We start from the raw sequence: 23,237 nt of genomic DNA, 5'->3' as shown, positions 1-23,237 counted from the left end.
TCGTCGTGTTAGATTAGTGAATGCTTCAGACGAAGCTCTCACTTTGCTGACGCGACACTGCCGACACTTGACTCACCTCGACGTGTCGGGATCTGCAGGAGTCACAGACGAAGGCATCAACCGCGTTATCGTCAACCTACGTTGGGGTGGAGGCGAAGACGAAGAGGTGAAACTGCGTCATATAGACGTTGGGGCAACAAGCGTAACACAAGAAGGTGTATGTGCCCTACTTGCAAGATTACCAGAGCTCACTAGCCTAGGATCGACGGATGTAATCGAAGCTCTGAAAATGATGGACGAACTGGGAGACAACACATTAATAACAGCGTTGCAGGAAGTAAACGTACGCTGTGTGACAGTGGGCAACCTGCAGCTGTTGCGACGTGTGTGCCCCGTTCTCACGGGCATCAATGCCATTATCAACTTCGCCGGGGTGACCATCAACGACCTGCGGCTACTTCCTGGACTGCAGCATCTGCGGCTATCGGTGCGAGAGCCGTACTTACTCTCACCCACGGCCATGTACGAGTTTGCGTGGGCGGTGGGGTCACAGCTAGTGACACTGAGGGTGGAGGGAGACGTGTACTGGGAAGCGGATCTGGGGGTACTGGCTGGCAACTGTCCCCACCTGGAGGAGCTGGCTTTACCCGCAGTCACTGTTCCCGCCCGCGACTCCCTGGCTGCCCTCACCAACAAGGACAGTATTGCTCTCTCGAAGCTCAAGGTGGGTCAGGCAAATTCACCAGCGGTTTGACCGGTTAAAAATCACATCTTAGTTACCGGACGGGGGATCGAGCCTCCACAATTCTTTGTGCTAGTTGACCTAAAAGGAATTATCGCTTCACGCGGTAGTTATGGCTGTGGTCAACTTGCACTTGCCCCGTGCATATAGCCATGCTGGCAGCTCTTAAAAAAAAACTGACACACACACGCTTGGATTGCTGCCAGTTTGATTTGTTCCTGTGTCCCAAGACAGAAATAGACAATTGAAACAAAAATAGAAAGACATGAGAGACAGATTAAAACACACTCACACAAGCAGACAAGACGACATGACTATTGCTAGTAATAAGTCGCCAGTGACTAATTAATCTGTGATCCGCTGAAAGGGTAAAATTAATGATGTTACAGGAGACGAAGGAGTAATAGGTAAATATACAATCTTTAACAACACAAATACTTCCAACACTCGTGCAGGTTCTCACGAAGTAATACTCTCCTTCGTTGCCAGGTGCTGGAGCTGGACTGCATGACGGGGGTTGGACCCAAGGCTTGGGCCAAAGACTACGCCCTGGTGCGGCAGGGGCTGGTGGCTGCTCTCAGCAAGTGCTTCCTTCTACGACGACTGGTGTGTCGTCCAACTACCCTCGTAGAACACGACCTCCTCAAAATCCTCTCTGTAAATAGGATGACCCACCTCGAGGTATTATTATTAATTTTAATTATTGTGATTATTATTATACAATCCCGTAAGGGCCAAACAATACCTGGAACCGCTAGAAATTATTACAATAGTATTTCTATATGAATAAAAAGGCACAATACCGCGACTGGAACAGTACGCAGATAACCCGCATATAGCACCTGAAGTCGGTACCTGACCAGCCGGACTGATTCGTACGTTGGATTGCGTGCAGCCAGCAGTAACAGCCTGGTTAATCAGGCCCTGATCCACTATGAAACCTTGTCACAGACCGGGCCGCGGGGACGTTGACCCCCCCCCCCCGGAACTCTCTCCAGGTAAACTCCAGGAGAGAGACGCTTATGACGACTTTTGGACCGTCTTGGACCATTTACAAGTCACACTAATACACGAAGGTGAGGAAACCAGTATGCATAGGAGAGGGGGACAGGGGCGGGAAGAATGAAGTGAAGCGGTGGTAGACGTAATGCTTCTCGCTCCTATGTGCGGGTTATCTGTGTATAGATTTAGTATCCATGACTTATAGTTAAGACACGACAGTTCTTAATCTAGGTACAAGCAAATAGTTTTTCTCAGTGTGGACTTCCAAGTCCTCTGGTATCTGTCGTTCCGATGCATCCATATACTCCCATGTCACTGACACAAGTTACGACCCAGCAGGTCCTGGAGCTGTACAACTGTGTATTGGGGTTGTCAGCTGCGTTGTTAATGGTTGACACGTGTGAGAACATGCACGTCATGAAGGGGCTTCGGACTTGGCGTGGCCTGACCCTGCATGACCTGGTGACCCTCAGGAAGCACACCAGAGGTCATCGACGATGCTCGGAACTCAAGATCCTTCCCTGAACTGTGTGTACACAGAGGCCTTTTGTAGTTTATTAATAAATTTTGACACAGTTTTCTCTGTTATTCTAAAGCCTAACCTCACAATGGGACTGCCTAAGATAACTAATAGAACTACCTAACTATGGAACTACCTAAGATAACCTATGTAACTACCTAAGATAACCTATGGACTATCTAAGATAACAGCTCTTAGTCTGTAAATCCAATGGTGTTAGAAAAGGAGAGGTACACACCTGTCGGTGTAAACACACATACACAATAGTTTGGGAAGCGATGTAGTGGAGGCAGGATCCATACATAGCTTTAAGCAGAGGCATGATAAAACTCACGGCTCAGGGAGAGTGACCGAGTAGCGACCAGTGAAGAGGCGGGGCCAGGAGCTAGGACTCGACCCCTGAAACCTTAACTAGGTGAGTACACACACACACAGGAGGGGGGCATATGATAACGACATATAAAATACTGAGAGGAATCGACAAGGTTAACAGAGACATGATGTTCCAGAGATGGGACACAGCAACAAGGCGTCACAGTTGGAAGTTGAAGACACAGATGAATCACAGGGATGTTAGGAAGTATTTCTTCAGTCACAGAGTTGTCAGGAAGGGGAATGGTCTGGTAACTGATGTAGTGGAGGCAGGATCCATACACAGCTTTAAGAAGAGGTATGATAAAGCTTATTCAGCAGGGAGTGTGACCTAATAGCGACCAGTGAAGAGGCGGGGCCAGGAGCTGTGAATCGACCCCTGCAACCACAACTAGGCGAGTACACACACACCAGCAATTAATTCGTTGCTACGAAGGAAAAAAATAATGGTACCCGTGAGAGGCTCGCTAATAAAGTTTCGATTTTGCCTTTTAATGACTGATAGTGGCTGACAGCGGCTGACATTACAAAAAACAGCCGCCACGCTGTTATCTAGGCTTATTTATAATTTGGAAGAGCTGACAGTCATATGGCTGTCAGCTGTCACACACACACGGGCGTAAATAAGCCAAAGTTTTTTTTTATTGAGAAGCGCTAAACCCATAGGGGGGGTCATACACTGCCTGGGGTATGGGAGGTAACCAGGTTTGATCCAGTGGTAGGGTGGCCCCAATTTCTTGAATCAAGAGCCCTTTCCCGGAATCAAGGTACCCTCAGTGAATGGTATTATTTAATTACAATGATAAATTATTATTAGTAGTATTAATTATTTAGAACCAAGTAAATAACGGCGATAAATATGAAATTAAGATTACGGAATGATAGAATGTTAAGTAACTGGTTATACATAGTGAATGTCCCATATACATTGAGTGCATGTCCCATATACATTGAATGCATGTCCCATATACATTGAGTGCATGTCCCATATACATTGAGTGCATGTCCCATATACATTGTGTGTGTCTAGTAACTTGGAACTTCAATCGTATACAGTTCTACATCCTGCTAATTGGGGGAACAAGTCCTCTGACACGCTTGCATGTCCATTAAACCCCTTACGTATCTTATCTCCGGCATGTCCATTAAGCTCTATGTTTCCCATCCCCCGCATGTCAGAAAAACCCTGTATGTCCCAGCATGCGCATGTCCATGCGCATGCTGGTTGGTGTTGACAAATCTCCTCTAGCACAGTGGGACCTCCGACCCTCTCGTAAGTGGGCTCGAGTTAGCTAATATCAGCAACACTGATCCCTCTCTCTCGACTCTACCTCCTGTCGACCCTTGGCTTCATTCAACCTTGGCTGGAAGGTCGGCATTATCGGAAGGGCGAGTGAAACGAAACCTTCCTGGATGTAGTTTATTTGGAGTCGGTAAACAAAACTGTGATTATTGACAGGAGGTAAAACACATTCGTAGATCAACAATGAGGAATATTATTCAAATATTCCTTCTCAAATTCGGTGTATTTTGCGTCGTATTAACCTCTGTTTCAAAGGAAGCTCACAGACCCGCCTTTCACCCACCAGAGACAGCTGCAGGTAGACGGTTGATTACTAAGAGGGAAATATTGAGTCATCCACCTCTGTTCAAGCGATTCCATCAAGGTGGAGAATTATCATCTCTTTCAGACAAATCTCTGTGGCCAGCGACAACAGAAAAACTACCATCAACACAGAGTTCACCAGAAAATAATACACGCTCCCCGTCATTGCAGTTCCTTGCGATTTGTAATTATATACCTAATAAATTCTCATCAGCTTCGTTCTTAAGAAGCACGTTCTCTGGAATCGTTAGAACACTTAACACAACACACACTTTAGAAAGACTCTTACGAAGCACACAATTACAAAGTACTGACGACCTGAAGTTCCTTGGAACTCATAACACTAAACAATATAAATCAGATGACGTTGTACCAAAACAAAAAACCTCAACAGAGTTTAATTTCAAGAGAAATACAAGTAGGAGAAGAGAACCAATTAATAACTGCAAGCATATAAAAACGTGCAGCGCTGTGTGGCGTCCTTCAAAGTCTCTAACATATGCCACGAATTATACAAATTCTTCTTACCATTTTAATTTAAAATATTTTGAGAGGAATATGGATTATCGAAATTTATCAGATAGCATTATCGATCAGCCGGTAACTACAGGCAACACCATATATTCTGGAAGCAACGTGGATTCCCTTCGACTCTCCGAGGCTTACACTCACCACTGGGACACTACACCTGCAAACAATATTTCTCCTGCAACCAGTGCTAGTGTTCCACTGCCAGCATGTTGCCACTATCTCTACGAGAAATGTCTCCATCGAAGAACCAATTCATCTCAATCCTTTCTGAATGCCAACGTTTCTTTTGTGGACGTCAGATCAAGAGAAATTCTTACTTCACATGATTATGAAGATGCAAGAGCTGGATATTTAACAACTACAGAGTCAGGTGTATGTCCCCTGGAAGAAACTTTTACTCGAAAGACAGAGATGTTTGCTAGAAAGGCGGAAACGTTTACCGTAAGTAATGAGACCTTTGTAGGACAGAGAGAGACCATCGCTGGGAAGGCAGAAACCAACGCTGGAAAGAGAGAGGCCGTCGCTGGAAAGAGAGAGACCATCGCTGGAAAGACCGAAATCATAGCTGGAAAGAGAGACTGGTGGCTTGGCCCTGAACCACTGATACCTTGTGTCCCTACCGATCCCTGCATCTTAGATGTGTCACACAGGCATCACGTCTGCATCAACGGCAAACTATGTAAGCTCTTCCTGGACTATATTTCACACCTCCACTTGTTATATATGAAATAATTATATTTTGCGTGAGGATATAACGAATTGGCGTAGTTTGTCACCAACAATGATAAACACTAAAGTATTTTACTAGTAATTATTAAACATTATTAACATTTATTTATTATTATTTAACTTTCAGTCTCATACCAGATTGTTACTTTCGTATCTCGTTTTTCCTAACCACTTTCCTGTTATGAATTTTTGCCCCCTTGACATTTCCAGTACTCTCTTCATAAAGATTCAGACGTAATTGGAGAGTATTTCTTTTCCCTGTATTTTGTAATAGTTTAGTGTGTCGTTGCTTGCAGACAAGTCAACGTGGGAGGAACAGGTGACCATCACTGTGTGCATGCTCTTTCCAAACACCATCTGGGTCCATAGGTCGTCAGCGGAAATTGTCGCCAAGATCGTTTTTATGCTCCCTATTTCCGTGGTTAGTGTCTTTACTGTGGTCACACCGTGTTACTACTCCATTATATACCTCCAGCACTCCATTGTGTGTCATGTTTTCACGTGGTAGTTGATTATATGTCCCTACATTTGGCATATTATTGGAGAAAAGCGTGTTAGAATCCTCTCAACAAATTTGTTCAGTTGCTGGAGAGTAATTTGTCAATTAAAATTCGTAGCGCCAAGAAAAAACACACATGTTGCCTGTGTTGTGCCCTCAGGTGGGTGTGACAGGCAACGCTGTCATCCTGTACGTCTTGTTTCAACATCCAAAACTTCGTTCACGTGTCAACCTGTTCATCGGGAACCTTGCGGTGGCTGACCTGCTCATAGCAGCCCTGTGTCCCACACTATTCACCATGGAGGACCTCTACCAGAGTTATATAATGGGTCCCATCGGCTGCAGGCTTCAGGGTTTCATACAAAGTGAGGCTCCAGAACTAGAGGCTTTGGGTGATTATTCTTAAATGGGAAGATGGCTTGCTGGTGAAGGGCTCGAGGTATGAGGAATTGCGGCTACCCTTCCCATCCTTGGATGAAAGGAAAAAGGAGGGTAGCTATATTTTATTGTAACAAAAATATCCATCTTGTACGGCATCCTGTAATGCCAGTGGGCTTCTGGCAAGACAGTAATATATATATATACATTTGTGTGTATGCACATTAATAAGCATAATATTTTTATGTATCGCTAACCCCGGAAAGGTCCTTCAACACAAGTGCTGGTGAGACTAGATTCCTCGTCTGTTAATCTTATGGTTAATATTTACCTCTTTCTGTTTAAGATCTCAGACCTTAATACAATTATCTCGTGCAAGTGCTCTGTGCTGCAGTGTTCCTGATGCTGGTGTCAGTGTTGAGCCTAACACTGGTGTGTGGAGAGAGGTTAGCCCTGGTGACTGGAAAGAAGTTAGCTGTAAACACCAGCAGGATACCAGCGTCTACCGTGGTCTCCGTCACTGCCTGCTGTCTGGTCTGGCTCCTGGCGGCGTTCGTAGCCTGTCCTCTCATCTTCTACCGCTTTTTCGTCGTGAGTACCTAGCGTTAGTTGATCCAAATAGCGTACTGCTGACAGGCACAAACACAGGAGTGTTGTCATGTGTTCACACACCAATAAACGCCTAAGTATCTTCGTTTGTTTACACGATTTCTTCCCATACACCTGAAATTATAAATACATTAAGGTTTATGTTTTATCCAGTCAAAGAAAGTATTCGGTGCTATAAAGACAGATTTGTATTAGTATTTTTGTTATATTTAAGAGGAAGGGTTAAATTGTATGGGATCACACAGTGTATGCAATATGAAAAGTAATGAGGTTTGATCGCAGGAAGGGGAGGGGTAAGGAGATCAAGAGCCCTTCGTAAGCATCATAATAGTATCTGGTGGGTCAGCAGGACAGACTGTGGGTGGACTACGAGGAGAGTTTCTGTGCAGAGGAGAGGTGGGTGACAAAGGAGTACATGCCCAGCGTGGTAGTGGGTCTCATATGGCTGCCAATGATCTTCCTCGTTATCGCCTACATGATCATCTTCTGCAAGGTTAGCATCAAGGTCTCTTCCTTCCTACCTACCTACCTCCCTTCCTTACTACCAGTGGCTTTATCAAACAAATACAGAGAATAATCCTGCATATGCTCCAGCTGAGACTCATGGGTGATGGGTCAAACCATTAAATATGATTCCATGCTGTTCTGGTACACGTGAATGACATACAAGCTGGACTCCGATGTCTCTATTGTAGACGTTTCGCCATCCAGTGGCTTTATCAATACAAATTCCAGGACATAACTTCAAGTTATGTCCTGGAATTTGTATTGATAAAGCCATCCGATGTCTCTGTTTACTGATGATGCAAAACTAACGAGGAGAATAAAAATAGAGATGTGGATAAGGAATGGTTGCAAATGATTTAGGACAAACAAAGATTAGGCAAGTAAGTGATATGTAGATATCTGTAGAACACACAGCCGTTAGGTCTTTTGCTATCCTTTAATTTTGGCGGTTCAATTTTACGGCTACTAAAACTGTGTGGCCTCATCTTCCATAGCTCCGTGTGGCCTCAGCTTCCATAGCTGTGTGAAGCCTCAGCTTCCATAGCTGTGTGAAGCCTCAGCTACCATCTTATTGTTGGTGCAAGCTTCCAAAAGGATACTGTCTATTTTAAAGGAGGTCTAGTGGGGAAGAGGAGGAAAACCAGATTTGATTCAAAGGAGAGTAGAGCTTTAATTTCTTCGCTCAAAAGCCTTTAATCGAGATCAAGGAGCTCGTCCTGAAGGAAACCTTTGATTTTCTTTTCCATGGATCAGCTGGACCAACACGAAGCTTCAGTGAGGGGTCGGGAACACCCTCTGGCCCAGAGGAGACGTCGTCGTCTTCTTTCCCTCATGTTTGTGGTGTTACTCGTCTACCTGGTCTGCTACGCACCATTCACCATCTTCCTTATTGTCAGGGCCTTCACTGTGCACTCCTCTGAAGATGTAAGTAACTTACTATCGCCGTTAGATGAGAATACTGGTGAAGGCTCGATTGTGCAGCCACGAAGATAAGCTACACAAGATCAAATTTATTAATCAAAACAAAATATTAATTTACACACACTACGTAACCAATAAAAGTGCATCGAAGACTTGTCTATGCTAAATAATAACACATGGAGACAGTAACACAGAAAGCTAATTGAATGGCGATGCCAACAAGGAGTGAGACAAAATGCTAAGGTAAGATAATGCACAATTTAGGATCTCTGCTAAAAAATGTTTGGCCAACAGTGGCTAAAGTATACTACTAGTCATGAATGTCTTATGAAGAGGCTACATTTCTCTCTTCCTCAAGATACACAGCACTCAGAACCGTTTTTTTTTCCACGAAACTGTAGTGAGGGAATAATGGCTATCAAAACTTTAGGGCCCAATCCCTAGACCCATTGTGTACCTCTAATTTTTTGACTACCGCCCGTAGGATGGGTATGGGGTGCATAACATATTAAACTAACTAAATTAAAAAGGAGTTAAGTTGGTTTATGTATCTGGACCCCCAACTGGAGTCCTCTTCAACAGATACGAAGTGTGAAATATAGGGAGGTGAGCCCCTCAGGTGAAGACATTGAAATGTGGAACCTCAGGTCAGGAACTCAGGTAAGTGTGGAACCTCAAGTCAGAACGGAGTTAAGTGTGGAACCTGGGTTCAGGAACGTAGGCGAGTGGAACCACTTCCAACACAGGTTAGTAGGCCCCTTGTTCTATTACTGAGGAAACTAGTATAAATTTGTGAAATGGTTCTGAAGGAACATAAATGTCGTAGTCCTTAACATCAGTATTACATTACGTAGATTGACTCTAGGTAAAGCCATTCAAAATTAGTGTAGCTTATATCCATAGCTGTTCTCACTGATACGTTCTGGGCTGCAGGTGGATGACTACTTCAATTTACTGTGGTGGTTATCACACTGGTTGGCTTACCTCAACTCAGCCCTCAACCCTCTCATCTACGGCTTCACCAACAAGAGCTTCGCTAGGGCGTGGAGGTCTTCCTGCCCCGTCTGTGTATTCTCACGCCCTGCTGCAGACGATGACCACAGCCCACGCCCGAGTCACGCCCACCAGCATCACCCTCATATCTATCAATTTGACTCTTGTTACTCGAACCGCCCGAGGACGCCACTGGCAGTAGAGGCTCTGAGGGGTAGTGGTGAGTAGGTTTACTGCGTCCATCTTGTCTCTAAGACATAACCCACAGTGGATGAGATTTTCTACATCTTATAACCTGAAAGAGAACCAAGACACACATGAGGAACTGATGATAAAAATATGATCCAATAATAATTTTACGATATATTTTTAAGTACTTGATTCCCACTGCAGGCCCACAGAGTGAGAGAGGTCATGGTAGACGAACGTCTATAATCCATGGAAGGAGAGCGTCCCCAGCCAGCCTCTTGGAAAATACGAGTCCCACTCCTGCCAGGCTAAGCACTCTTGACGAAGTGCTTGCACAGGAAAGCGGAAATAATGAACCCAAACAGAAAATTCACAGGAAGGCCACAAGAACGGAGCATGAGGTCTTCACAACAGAAACATCAAAGTTTCCCTTAACATACATAGAAAATGAAAGTTTTTGCGAATTAATAGAAAACGGTCAATTTTGTACTCTTTAACGACTAACTAATGTGTTTTGGCATTATATATTTGCCAACGGAAGAAAAAGAAAATTTTGTTCAAACTATTAACCGGGAGGGTTTATAACTCAGGATAACCCATTAAAGTCATCATATATTCGAGGACTGTCAGTCTTATTTCCACTGAAGTTCTGTAATCCTACTCCATCCAGCGTTTCAGCTCCTTCAAGGATCGAACCCAGGTCCTTCGTGTGTGAGCTCGGAACGCTACCAACAGAGCCTAGATCACTTCCCCTGGGGGTTAATAACCCCGGAGGGAGAATAACACTAGCGTGTGATACAGAAGAGTCGGCAATACCCAGATAATTAATTACTGCTGGAGAACAGGTCTGGTCACAGTTCGGGTCGCTGGGGGGAGGGGGGTTGACCCCTCAAAATGTACTCCAGGTATAAGGAAACATGCTCGACGTTTCCACCCGTCCCAATACCTGGATCCTTTGGTTGTGAGCCAAATGCGCCACCAGTGAGCTACGAGCTACTGGTTATTATTTAACTTGACCGAAATGCCTAGGCCTGCCAGTGACCTTCTTTGAAATTAATATTTTGTATGCAAACCCCACATTGTAATCTTTACAGAGAAATGAGCATGTTAATTTAAATTTAATTTTTAATTTTAATGTTTTTTTTATGATATTCTGTCACATTTTTAACAGTTTAACCTAACTGAATTATTAAGCATTTATACCCCCTGACACTGCAACCCCCCCCCTCTCTGCAATGTTGCTGTCCTGTCTAGCATTGCAATCCCCTCTCTGCAATGTTGCTGTCCTGTCTGTAACATTGCTATCATCATTTCTTTCCCTATTTTCGCGTGTGTCAGTAACAAAAAAGGCAGAAGCCTGTTATAAGGGGAGGAAAGACGACTCTAGCTGCCCAGCAACTCAAAATGAACTCTCAGATATCTTCAGAACATGCGCTAAATCTTTATGGGCAACTTTAAAGATAGGCTTGGCAGATACAGTAGCGGGTGCAGGTGGGTTCAGATTGGATCTACCTAGCATGGACCAGTGGGCTTGCCATAGTGCTCCTCCAGGCTGGTATTTTGGTGTCATTAATTTTTTTGCATCCATTTAGGTCTAAAGATTAGAAATAAGTTGGAGCACAGGGAAAAAATGTTTTCCTTTTGGTTAAATATTATGTATGATTTACCAATTTACAATATATAACCTTACCATACCACGGGCGGGATTGAACCCGCGATCATTACGTGTCATTACGATTTCGTGAGTCAATATATAACCTTTCTTAATTGCTGGTTCAAAGTGAATGATCCAGTTTACTAATAAACGAGCAGTTTCCGTAATAGTTGATTAAATGTTCCCATATTAAAAAAAATCAAATCATTCCAATACTGAAACTATATACTGTGCCAAAACAAAAGCATTCACATTGCTAAACTCATAAACTAGTATTTAGTCACTTAGCCATAAGACCAACTTACCTCATAATTTGTAATATTTTACAATTAAGAATAAAACTAAGTATGCCCGAAATGCCTAGCCATGCTAAGCGTTCTAGTGGTACACTCTGTAATCACAATTTTACTACATGTAAACCAAACAATAACCAAATTTCTGTAAACTCAGCATTGTAATCCTTATAGAGAATAAACTTTGAATTGAATTGAATTCATTACATTTCTACAACAGGTAGAGACTGATTCGCCAGGACGGGTCTTGGGCCGGGTCTTCTCCGTGCGATGACCCGGCCACACCGGTGAGGATACGGGTATATAAAAGAACGCAAGATAATTTATATAATACAGAATTAGCTGCATTAGCTGTATTAGAAGAACCCTGTGGAGATACAGTAGACCCTGTAACCACAGATATAATCCAGAATAAACTCCCGAGTAGCGTCGTTGAACGAAAACAATAGGTAGCTTACCTGGAGGGCATTCCGGGGATCAACACCCCTGCGGCCCGGTCCATGACCAGGCCTCCTGGTGGATCAGGGCCTGATCAACGAGGCTGTTACTGCTGGCCGCACTTAGTCCATCGTAGGAACCACAGCCCGGCTGATCCAGCACCGACTCGAGGTAGCTTTAATTATTATTATTATTATAATCAAGGGGAAGCGCTAAACCCGGAGGATTATACAGCGAGGTAGCTTAAAAAAAAAAAAAATAGGTCAGACAGGTACATGGGTGGGTGTGACAGAGACCGGGCTGTATAAAATACTGACAGGTTGAAGATTAAGAGACATGTGCAACAGTTGGGTATCTTTATTGATGAAACGTTTCGCCTACATAGTAGGTTTCTTCAGTCCCTCAGCCTGGAGAAGATTTCAGCGTCATGGTCTGGAACGATCGTTCCAGTCCATTGAAGCAGTGAAGGAATTCAGTATTATATTTGTTATTTTTTGTGTTCAGTCGTCTATTGTGGTGCTTTTGTTAGTTTAATATGTTCATTATGCATCCCATACCCATCCTGTGGGCGGTAGTCAAAAAATTAGAGGTACATAATGGGTCCAGGGACTGTACCTCAACATTACAGAGGTACATAATGGGTCCAGGGACTGTACCTCAACATTACAGAGGTACATAATGGGTCCAGGGACTGTACCTCAACATTACAGAGGTACACAATGGGTCCAGGGACTGTACCTCAACATTACAGAGGTACATAATGGGTCCAGGGACTGTACCTCAACATTACAGAGGTACATAATGGGTCCAGAGACTGTACCTCAACATTACATTATCATTATTATTATAATCAAAAAGAAGCGCTAAGCCACAAGGGCTATACAGCTCCTCAACATTACAGAGGTACATAATGGGTCCAGGGACTGTACCTCAACATTACAGAGGTACACAATGGGTCCAGGGACTGTACCTCAACATTACAGAGGTACATAATGGGTCCAGGGACTGTACCTCAACATTACAGAGGTACACAATGGGTCCAGGGACTGTACCTCAACATTACAGAGGTACACAATGGGTCCAGGGACTGTACCTCAACATTACAGAGGTACATAATGGGTCCAGGGACTGTACCTCAACATTACAGAGGTACATAATGGGTCCAGGGACTGTACCTCAACATTACAGAGGTACATAATGGGTCCAGGGACTGTACCTCAACATTAGAGGTACATAATGGGTCCAGGGACTGTACCTCAACATTACAGAGGTACACAATGGGTCCAGGGACTGTACCTCAACATTACAGAGGTACACAATGGGTCCAGGGACTGTACCTCAACATTATGTACCTCTGTAATGGGTCCAGGGACTGTACCTCAACATTACAGAGGTACATAATGGGTCCAGGGACTGTACCTCAACATTACAGAGGTACATAATGGGTCCAGTGACTGTACCTCAACATTACAGAGGTACATAATGGGTCCAGGGACTGTACCTCAACATTACAGAGGTACATAATGGGTCCAGGGACTGTACCTCAACATTACAGAGGTACATAATGGGTCCAGTGACTGTACCTCAACATTACAGAGGTACATAATGGGTCCAGGGACTGTACCTCAACATTACAGAGGTACATAATGGGTCCAGGGACTGTACCTCAACATTACAGAGGTACACAATGGGTCCAGGGACTGTACCTCAACATTACAGAGGTACATAATGGGTCCAGGGACTGTACCTCAACATTACAGAGGTACATAATGGGTCCAGGGACTGGGTCGCGAAGTTTTGATACCTGAACAAGGTGTTGTGACTATAGTTCAGTGTTGTAGTGTTCCTGGCTCTCTGCAACACACTACATTATATTGTTACTTTTCAATCATAACGTTTAGGTTACTTAATTGGGTTTAAAGCCTATTGACCACAGTGGAGCCATTAAAGCTGGTTGGTTGGTTGAAGATGTTTAAAGCCTGTCGACTACACAAGGGTCATTAGGATTGCACCTAACTCCCTCACCCCCAAGGTACCTATTTACTGCTAGGTGAACAGGGGCAGCAGGTGTAAAGAAACATGCACAACGTTTCCGCCCGTGCCGGAGATCGAACCACGGGTACTCGGTATGTGAGCTGAAGATGCTTATCTTGGTTAGTTGGTAAATGGAGTTTAAAGTCTATCTGCTACACGAGGGTTATTAACATGTGACCTGTTCATTACCAGTCAAGAATACTTTAATACCTAAAAGAAGGATGAAAGTAAACTGAGTATACACACATATATACCTCAGCAAGGTATCCACTTCTCTTACCCAGTTAGTAAAGAGGAAATAACAGAAGTCTGAAGTACGAACCCTCTCCCCCCTCGCCCCCCCCCTCTCTTTCAGGACTCGTATTCTTGCCTTGCCTGTCACTTTATCCACTTCTTCCCAGCTTATTTTCCCCTCTCTTCTCTTCCCAGACTAGTTCACCTGTTCTCAGTCTATTTTCCTACTATTCCCTCTACTCTGCCCTCTCTCGTCTATTCCTGTTTCCACCCTCTACCTATTTCCCATTCCCCAGCCGCCTCTTCCTTCACATGCTTAACTACTCCCCTTGTTCATCCTTGAACCCTCGTGACCTTACCTATTCTGACGCCACTGGAGAGGGGAGAAAGGAGGGGAAAAGAGAAAGGGGGGTAAGGATGGGAGAGGAGAAAGAGAGAATGGAGAGGGGAAAAAGAGAGGGATAGAGTGGAGGGAGACCGGGAAGAGAGGGAGGAGGTGAGAGGGAGTGGAGAGGGGAGAGGGGAGAGAGAGAGAGAGGGGTAGAGGTTGGGAGGAAACAGAGGGGAGTGGTGCATTGATCCGGTCGGGTCCTGAGCGGCTAGTTCTGGGAACTTCTGAATGGAATCCAATATACTTCGTGAGCTTCTGTGAAAGGTCAGACTCTATTTTGAGGGTCAGGCCTTCACGTGACCTCACTCCGTAGGTGCTCTTTCCTACCATCCTTCTGTACCATGAATGTAACCCATCCTGCGTCATGAACTATGACAGGGATACATAGTTTTGTTAGAAGGACACGTGTGTAACTTGAAAAGCTCATGGAGAGCGAAACGTTGCTAATAAAAACGTCGTATCAGTTGCCGTTGTGTTCGTTTACCTAATATATTGTCGGTAATTCTACCCACACGCAGCTAGCTTAGTTCCCACAATGTAACTATCATATAGTGTAGCAACACACTGCTGGTGTTCCCAAAATGTAACTATCATATAGAATAGTGTAAGAAAACACTGTAGGGGCGCCATTGGTACACTAAGAGTAAACACCACAAGTGTCCGGGGCCCAAGACTGTTCAACAGCCTCCCATCAAGCAATAGGGGAATTGCCAATAAACCCCTGGCTGCCTTCAAGAGAGAGCTGGACAGATACCTAAAGTCAGTGCCGGATCAGCCGGGCTGTGGCTCGTACGTTAGACTGCGTGCGACCATTAGTAACAGCCTGGTTGATAAGGCCCTGATCCACCGGGAGGCCTGATCATGGACCGGGCCGTGGGGACGTTGATCCCTGGAATAACCTCCAGGTACCCTCCAGGTAACATAATAAATCTATCATTAATTTCCTTATTGCAGTACTACGTCCTCTGAGGAAACGTTTAACTAAAATTCGTGGAACTGGAGAACAGGAGGACAGAGAGATATGATAACAATATGCAAAATACTAAGAGGAACTGACAGGGTGAATAGGGACAATGTTGGAAAATTGGCAAATAGGAACCCAAGGGCACAGTCGACAGTTTACAACTCAGGTAAGTCAAAGGGACCTTAGGAAGCATTTCTTCAGCCTTATAGTCAGGAAGGGGAACGACCGGAAGGATGAGCTGGTAGAGGCGGGATCCATACATAGCTTAAAGAAAAGGTACGCGAAGGTTCTCGGAGAAAGAAGTGTGTGTACCTAGTAGCAAGCAGCGAAGAGGCGGGACCAGGAGCTGGAACTCAACTCCTGCAACCATACACAGGTGACTAAATACCGTCATCATCCACGAACAGACTTCCACAGTTTCCAGCGGCATCAACTATCGCTGTTTAAGAGTCTCGTTGACACTGATAACGTCAAGAGGAATTTCAAGTTTATTTAAGTTTGTTCTAAGCTTGCTGACGTAGACCTGTTAATAAGAGGAGTAGGAGGAGAAAGAGGAGGAGCAGCAGCAGTGAGTCAGTCAAGGCCAAGGTCAAGATGTACGTCACTCTCCTTACATATGGATGCCAGGGAAGGAAAGGGGAGAGTGGGTGAAACAGTGAGGAGGGAGGGGCGAAAGGGAGATGGAAGAGGTTAGAAACCGCTTTATATGCGTGTCTAATTATATATATATATATATATATATATATATATATATATATATATATATATATATATATATATATATATATATATATATATATAATTAGACACGCATATAAAGCGGTTTCTAACCTCTTCCATCTCCCTTTCGCCCCTCCCTCCTCACTGTTTCACCCACTCTCCCCTTTCCTTCCCTGGCATCCATATGTAAGGAGAGTGACGTACATCTTGACCTTGGCCTTGACTGACTCACTGCTGCTGCTCCTCCTCTTTCTCCTCCTACTCCTCTTATTAACAGGTCTACGTCAGCAAGCTTAGAACAAACTAGGTAGGTTGGTAGACAGCAACCACCCAGGGAAGTACTACCGTCCTGCCAGATGACTGTGAAACAAAAACCTGTAACTGTTTTGCATGATGGTAGGATTGCTGGTTTCTTTTTCTGTCTCATAAACACGCTAAGATAACAGGGATATCTTGCTACTCCTACTTACACTTTGGTCACACTTCACAGACACGCACATGCATATATATATATACATACATCTAGGTTTTTCTCTTTTTTCTAAATAGCTCTTGTTCTTTTTTATTTCTTCTATTGTCCATGGGGAAGTGGAAAAGAATCTTTCCTCCGTAAGCCATGCGTGTCGTATGAGGCGACTAAAATGCCGGGAGCAATGGGCTAGTAACCCCTTCTCCTGTATACAATTACTAAAAAAGAGAAGAAGAAAAACTTTATAAAACTGGGTTGCTTAAATGTGCGTGGATGTAGTGCGGATGACAAGAAACAGATGATTGCTGATGTTATGAATGAAAAGAAGTTGGATGTCCTGGCCCTAAGCGAAACAAAGCTGAAGGGGGTAGGAGAGTTTCAGTGGGGGGAAATAAATGGGATTAAATCTGGAGTATCTGAGAGAGTTAGAGCAAAGGAAGGGGTAGCAGTAATGTTAAATGATCAGTTATGGAAGGAGAAAAGAGAATATGAATGTGTAAATTCAAGAATTATGTGGATTAAAGTAAAGGTTGGATGCGAGAAGTGGGTCATAATAAGCGTGTATGCACCTGGAGAAGAGAGGAATGCAGAGGAGAGAGAGAGATTTTGGGAGATGTTAAGTGAATGTATAGGAGCCTTTGAACCAAGTGAGAGAGTAATTGTGGTAGGGGACTTGAATGCTAAAGTAGGAGAAACTTTTAGAGAGGGTGTGGTAGGTAAGTTTGGGGTGCCAGGTGTAAATGATAATGGGAGCCCTTTGATTGAACTTTGTATAGAAAGGGGTTTAGTTATAGGTAATACATATTTTAAGAAAAAGAGGATAAATAAGTATACACGATATGATGTAGGGCGAAATGACAGTAGTTTGTTGGATTATGTATTGGTAGATAAAAGACTGTTGAGTAGACTTCAGGATGTACATGTTTATAGAGGGGCCACAGATATATCAGATCACTTTCTAGTTGTAGCTATACTGAGAGTAAAAGGTAGATGGGATACAAGGAGAATAGAAGCATCAGGGAAGAGAGAGGTGAAGGTTTATAAACTAAAAGAGGAGGCAGTTAGGGTAAGATATAAACAGCTATTGGAGGATAGATGGGCTAATGAGAGCATAGGCAATGGGGTCGAAGAGGTATGGGGTAGGTTTAAAAATGTAGTGTTAGAGTGTTCAGCAGAAGTTTGTGGTTACAGGAAAGTGGGTGCAGGAGGGAAGAGGAGCGATTGGTGGAATGATGATGTAAAGAGAGTAGTAAGGGAGAAAAAGTTAGCATATGAGAAGTTTTTACAAAGTAGAAGTGATGCAAGGAGGGAAGAGTATATGGAGAAAAAGAGAAGTTAAGAGAGTGGTGAAGCAATGTAAAAAGAGAGCAAATGAGAGAGTGGGTGAGATGTTATCAACAAATTTTGTTGAAAATAAGAAAAAGTTTTGGAGTGAGATTAACAAGTTAAGAAAGCCTAGAGAACAAATGGATTTGTCAGTTAAAAATAGGAGAGGAGAGTTATTAAATGGAGAGTTAGAGGTATTGGGAAGATGGAAGGAATATTTTGAGGAATTGTTAAATGTTGATGAAGATAGGGAAGCTGTGATTTCGTGTATAGGGCAAGGAGGAATAACATCTTGTAGGAGTGAGGAAGAGCCAGTTGTGAGTGTGGGGGAAGTTCGTGAGGCAGTAGGTAAAATGAAAGGGGGTAAGGCAGCCGGGATTGATGGGATAAAGATAGAAATGTTAAAAGCAGGTGGGGATATAGTTTTGGAGTGGTTGGTGCAATTATTTAATAAATGTATGGAAGAGGGTAAGGTACCTAGGGATTGGCAGAGAGCATGCATAGTTCCTTTGTATAAAGGCAAAGGGGATAAAAGAGAGTGCAAAAATTATAGGGGGATAAGTCTGTTGAGTGTACCTGGTAAAGTGTATGGTAGAGTTATAATTGAAAGAATTAAGAGTAAGACGGAGAATAGGATAGCAGATGAACAAGGAGGCTTTAGGAAAGGTAGGGGGTGTGTGGACCAGGTGTTTACAGTGAAACATATAAGTGAACAGTATTTAGATAAGGCTAAAGAGGTCTTTGTGGCATTTATGGATTTGGAAAAGGCGTATGACAGGGTGGATAGGGGGGCAATGTGGCAAATGTTGCAAGTGTATGGTGTAGGAGGTAGGTTACTGAAAGCAGTGAAGAGTTTTTACGAGGATAGTGAGGCTCAAGTTAGAGTATGTAGGAAAGAGGGAAATTTTTTCCCAGTAAAAGTAGGCCTTAGACAAGGATGTGTGATGTCACCGTGGTTGTTTAATATATTTATAGATGGGGTTGTAAGAGAAGTAAATGCGAGGGTTTTGGCAAGAGGCGTGGAGTTAAAAGATAAAGAATCACACACAAAGTGGGAGTTGTCACAGCTGCTCTTTGCTGATGACACTGTGCTCTTGGGAGATTCTGAAGAGAAGTTGCAGAGATTGGTGGATGAATTTGGTAGGGTGTGCAAAAGAAGAAAATTAAAGGTGAATACAGGAAAGAGTAAGGTTATGAGGATAACAAAAAGATTAGGTGATGAAAGATTGAATATCAGATTGGAGGGAGAGAGTATGGAGGAGGTGAACGTATTCAGATATTTGGGAGTGGACGTGTCAGCGGATGGGTCTATGAAAGATGAGGTGAATCATAGAATTGATGAGGGAAAAAGAGTGAGTGGTGCACTTAGGAGTCTGTGGAAACAAAGAACTTTGTCCTTGGAGGCAAAGAGGGGAATGTATGAGAGTATAGTTTTACCAACGCTCTTATATGGGTGTGAAGCATGGGTGATGAATGTTGCAGCGAGGAGAAGGCTGGAGGCAGTGGAGATGTCATGTCTGAGGGCAATGTGTGGTGTGAATATAATGCAGAGAATTCGTAGTTTGGAAGTTAGGAGGAGGTGCGGGATTACCAAAACTGTTGTCCAGAGGGCTGAGGAAGGGTTGTTGAGGTGGTTCGGACATGTAGAGAGAATGGAGCGAAACAGAATGACTTCAAGAGTGTATCAGTCTGTAGTGGAAGGAAGGCGGGGTAGGGGTCGGCCTAGGAAGGGTTGGAGGGAGGGGGTAAAGGAGGTTTTGTGTGCGAGGGGCTTGGACTTCCATCAGGCATGCGTGAGCGTGTTTGATAGGAGTGAATGGAGACAAATGGTTTTTAATACTTGACGTGCTGTTGGAGTGTGAGCAAAGTAACATTTATGAAGGGATTCAGGGAAACCGGCAGGCCGGACTTGAGTCCTGGAGATGGGAAGTACAGTGCCTGCACTCTGAAGGAGGGGTGTTAATGTTGCAGTTTAAAAACTGTAGTGTAAAGCACCCTTCTGGCAAGACAGTGATGGAGTGAATGATGGTGAAAGTTTTTCTTTTTCGGGCCACCCTGCCTTGGTGGGAATCGGCCGGTGTGATAATAAAATAAAATAAAAATATATATATATATATATATATATATATATATATATATATATGTGTGTGTATATATATATATATATATATATATATGAGCGTGTTTGATAGGAGTAAATGGAGACGAATGGTTTTTAATACTTGACGTGCTGTTGGAGTGTGAGCAAAGTAACATTTATGAAGGGGTTCAGGGAAACCGGCAGGCCAGACTTGAGTCCTGGAGATGGGAAGTACAGTGCCTGCACTCTGAAGGAGGGGTGTAAATGTTGCAGTTTAAAAACTGTAGTGTAAAGCACCCTTCTGGCAAGACAGTGATGGAGTGAATGATGGTGAAAGTTTTTCTTTTTCGGGCCACCCTGCCTTGGTGGGAATCGGCCAGTGTGATAATATATATATATATATATATATATATATATATATATATATATATATATATATATATATATATATATATATATATATATATATATATATATATATATATGCGTGCAATAAGATCACAGTAAACAGGTGATTTCAGAATATGCAAAACAACCACATAGAAAGAATGGAGAAATTCCAAGCGCTTTCGTGACTACTCACATTATCAAGGAACTATGAAAGTAAAGCATCCAAGGAAGGTATATAAGGGGTCTGGCCAACACCTCACTATCAGATCCCCACAACAGTTAAACACCTGACGCGTGCTGGCCCAACTGGACAGGTCCTTCGCACAACCCACCAACAAACTATTCTACCTAAGAAATAAGAAATTTTAAAAATTATTATTTGTCCAGTGTATTAAATTCTTCCCAAATTCTATTAATTATAAATGGATCTAATTTATATAAACCAAAGGAAATATTCATATTATTGTCAAAACTGCTTTTTATGAAACAAGATTCAATTATATTCCTGTCGACCATGGACTTGCTTGATACTACTTTCTCAACTTTTTGAAAATCAATTGGATGGTTAAAATCTCTTTCATGAATAAATAGAGCATTGGAATCTTGTCCAGTTCTAATACTATATTTATGTTGTTTTAATCTTAGTTCGAGATTTTTACCAGTTTGACCGTAATAAACTTTATTGCAAATTTTACAAGGAATCTTATAGACACATCCATCAGCATTTTGGGGGAAATTCTTTATCAAAAGTTTTTTTTACTGTATCAAGATTTTTGAATACAACTTTAATATTAAAAGTCTTAAGAAGAGAAGGCATATCAACCAAGTTTTCATGGTAAGGGAGAACCAACATATTTTTAGTTGAATAAGGCTGGTTGTCCCTTTTTGGATTGTAAAAAGTATTTCTAGCAACTTTAAAATATTTATAAGTTACATTTCTTGGGTATTTTAAATCATTACCTATTTCATAAATTTTGGATATTTCCTCATCTATGAACTCAGGACTACAAATTCGTAAAGCTCTCAAAAACATTGATGAGAAAACAGACAGTTTGACTATCTTGATGCGAAGAATAATAGTGTACATAGGAACAGTTATTTGTAGGTTTTCTGTAATTTTTAAATTTGAATTCATTATTACCCTTAATAATTAAAACATCTAGAAAAGGCAATGAGTTATTTTCTTCAAACTCAACAGTAAAGTTTATAGAATGGGCTAAGCTATTTAATTTTCCAAGGAAATGGTGTATATCTACATTTTTGGGCATAAGGCACGAAACATCAACAACATATCTTGTTCAGATATGTTGATAATATTTTGTCTCTCATTGTCTGCATCGCTCCCGGGCCGTGTAGACCCTCTTGCCTGATGCTCCTCAGTAACCTGACAGCAGTGGTACGAGGAGTTGTTGTTGTGTGTCTGTTGACACCGCTGGGAAATTACTGGTGTTAAGATAGCGGTTTGTCATCGCAGACGCATTAATACTATTGGTATTGAACTACTTCGAGGTGCGATTACACCTAGTTCAGCTCAGATACTCTTACCCAAGATAATCAGGGAGACATATGGCATTCAAGACGGTGAATTGTATGGGGTAGCGTTGAATGGAGCGCATAGAATATTTGTGAAGCTGCTTGCTGCGACAGTTTATGAATTGGTGGTTACGCGCTTTCAAGATGTGTGTTTTGACGTTACGCCTGCTGTGCATGTGAGACTGGTGGGCGTGTCTCGATATTATACCTGGATAAAGTTGCTGAATGTCCCCTTTGGGGCGAACGAAGCTGACATCAGAAACGTATTTGAGAAATATGGGACTGTGCATTCTGCCCAGCAGGCAAGTGGTTGATGGGTGCCTACCCAAGTATGCCAGAAGGTACTTTCAGCCATAAAATGACCTTGCGGCAACCCATACCATCATACGTGTATCTTCAAGATTTTAGGACAGGTAATGGTTTTATATCCTGGACAATGGCGTACGTGTCGCATTTGTGGAGAGTATGACCACATAACGGCGGCATGCGAAAAGAACAGACGCATGACCAAATCTGTGCAAGAAGAGGTAGCCCCAGTCACACGTGACGAAGGTGAGCATCAATCATCAGAGGAAGGGCGTGGTCGTTTGTGGAGCGAGATGGTGGAACAGGCTTTTTGAAATGAGAGTGAGTCCTCCCCTCAGCTCCCTGCACCTGAGTCGTTGCCAATAACATCTGCTGGATTGGTACCCCGACATGACGTGTTAAATATAGGGGAGGAATTGGACGAAGTTTTAAAGACCTTGTCACCACATGTGGTGGAAGCTCTGTCTACAAAAGACGTAGCTGGAGACTTTGTGAGTCTAGATTGTCAACAATACGAGACTCGGCGGAATGACGGCGAGACAGATATCGGGGGACTTCATACCTCATTGTAAAGTGGATGCTGAGGTACACTGAGGCTTCCTCAGACCTTGACATGGAGGATAAGAACGTTACGAGGAAACGAGCAGCTATGTCAGATTCAGATGACATACTGACGCCAGCACAGAGGACTGGGAAGAAAACCGAGAGGATGGGTGAGGGAAGGGACAGAGAGGGGGGGGGGTTGCAGGTGTTGAGGGTTTTAAGCTTAGACATAGGTGGGGTGAATCAGATGGTAGAGAATGCGGT

The 23,237-nt window shown here is 43.1% G+C and overlaps 2 protein-coding genes and 2 long non-coding RNA genes across 7 annotated transcripts in view; 2 read left to right on the top strand and 2 right to left on the bottom strand.

Moving 5' to 3' along the window:
- Nucleotides 1-482, bottom strand: part of LOC128699638 (uncharacterized) — an 18,912-nt gene extending 18,430 nt beyond the window's left edge. For both annotated transcript variants that reach the window (XR_008408644.2, XR_011393876.1), the window contains exon 1: nt 348-482. This is a non-coding gene — a long non-coding RNA (uncharacterized lncRNA). The remainder of the gene's footprint in view (nt 1-347) is intronic.
- LOC128699635 (uncharacterized) overlaps nt 1-2,320 on the top strand; it is a 3,347-nt gene extending 1,027 nt beyond the window's left edge. Inside the window, exons 1-3 of one of the 2 annotated variants that reach the window (XM_053792374.2) lie at nt 1-724; nt 1,232-1,423; nt 2,081-2,320. The exon at nt 1-724 is cut by the window's left edge and continues 1,027 nt beyond it. In XM_053792374.2, the coding sequence (XP_053648349.2) occupies nt 1-724; nt 1,232-1,423; nt 2,081-2,269 (1,105 nt within the window). In that variant the 3' untranslated portion in view covers nt 2,270-2,320. The remainder of the gene's footprint in view (nt 725-1,231; nt 1,424-2,080) is intronic. The other variant, XM_053792375.2, reaches the window with a different exon arrangement.
- Nucleotides 2,321-6,773: 4,453 nt separating this feature from the next.
- LOC128699637 (prolactin-releasing peptide receptor-like) lies at nt 6,774-11,776 on the top strand. Its single transcript, XM_053792376.2, has 5 exons — nt 6,774-6,970; nt 7,338-7,481; nt 8,249-8,419; nt 9,350-9,629; nt 9,803-11,776. The coding sequence occupies exons 1-5, from the start codon at nt 6,782-6,784 to the stop codon at nt 10,093-10,095; spliced, it is 1,077 nt and encodes a 358-aa protein (XP_053648351.2). The 5' UTR covers nt 6,774-6,781; the 3' UTR covers nt 10,096-11,776.
- LOC138854685 (uncharacterized) overlaps nt 6,929-23,237 on the bottom strand; it is a 45,343-nt gene continuing 29,034 nt past the window's right edge. For both annotated transcript variants that reach the window (XR_011393878.1, XR_011393877.1), the window contains 2 exons: nt 9,401-9,704; nt 6,929-7,102 (listed from right to left, as the gene is read on the bottom strand). This is a non-coding gene — a long non-coding RNA (uncharacterized lncRNA). The remainder of the gene's footprint in view (nt 7,103-9,400; nt 9,705-23,237) is intronic.

The sequence above is a fragment of the Cherax quadricarinatus genome, chromosome 67 (genome assembly GCF_038502225.1).
Source record: "Cherax quadricarinatus isolate ZL_2023a chromosome 67, ASM3850222v1, whole genome shotgun sequence".
Taxonomy (NCBI): domain Eukaryota; kingdom Metazoa; phylum Arthropoda; class Malacostraca; order Decapoda; family Parastacidae; genus Cherax; species Cherax quadricarinatus.
Note: the sequence above shows the minus strand (reverse complement) of the source record. Positions and strands in the feature narration are given on the sequence as shown.

Bases quoted from the DNA above. Each gene is read 5' to 3' on its own strand.
- LOC128699637 (XM_053792376.2), top strand. From the start codon at position 6,782: ATGCTGGTGTCAGTGTTGAGCCTAACACTGGTGTGTGGAGAGAGGTTA. The intron at 8,420-9,349 runs GTAAGTAACTTA...TCTGGGCTGCAG, and splicing joins CTGTGCACTCCTCTGAAGAT to GTGGATGACTACTTCAATTT. The intron at 9,630-9,802 runs GTGAGTAGGTTT...TTCCCACTGCAG, and splicing joins AGAGGCTCTGAGGGGTAGTG to GCCCACAGAGTGAGAGAGGT.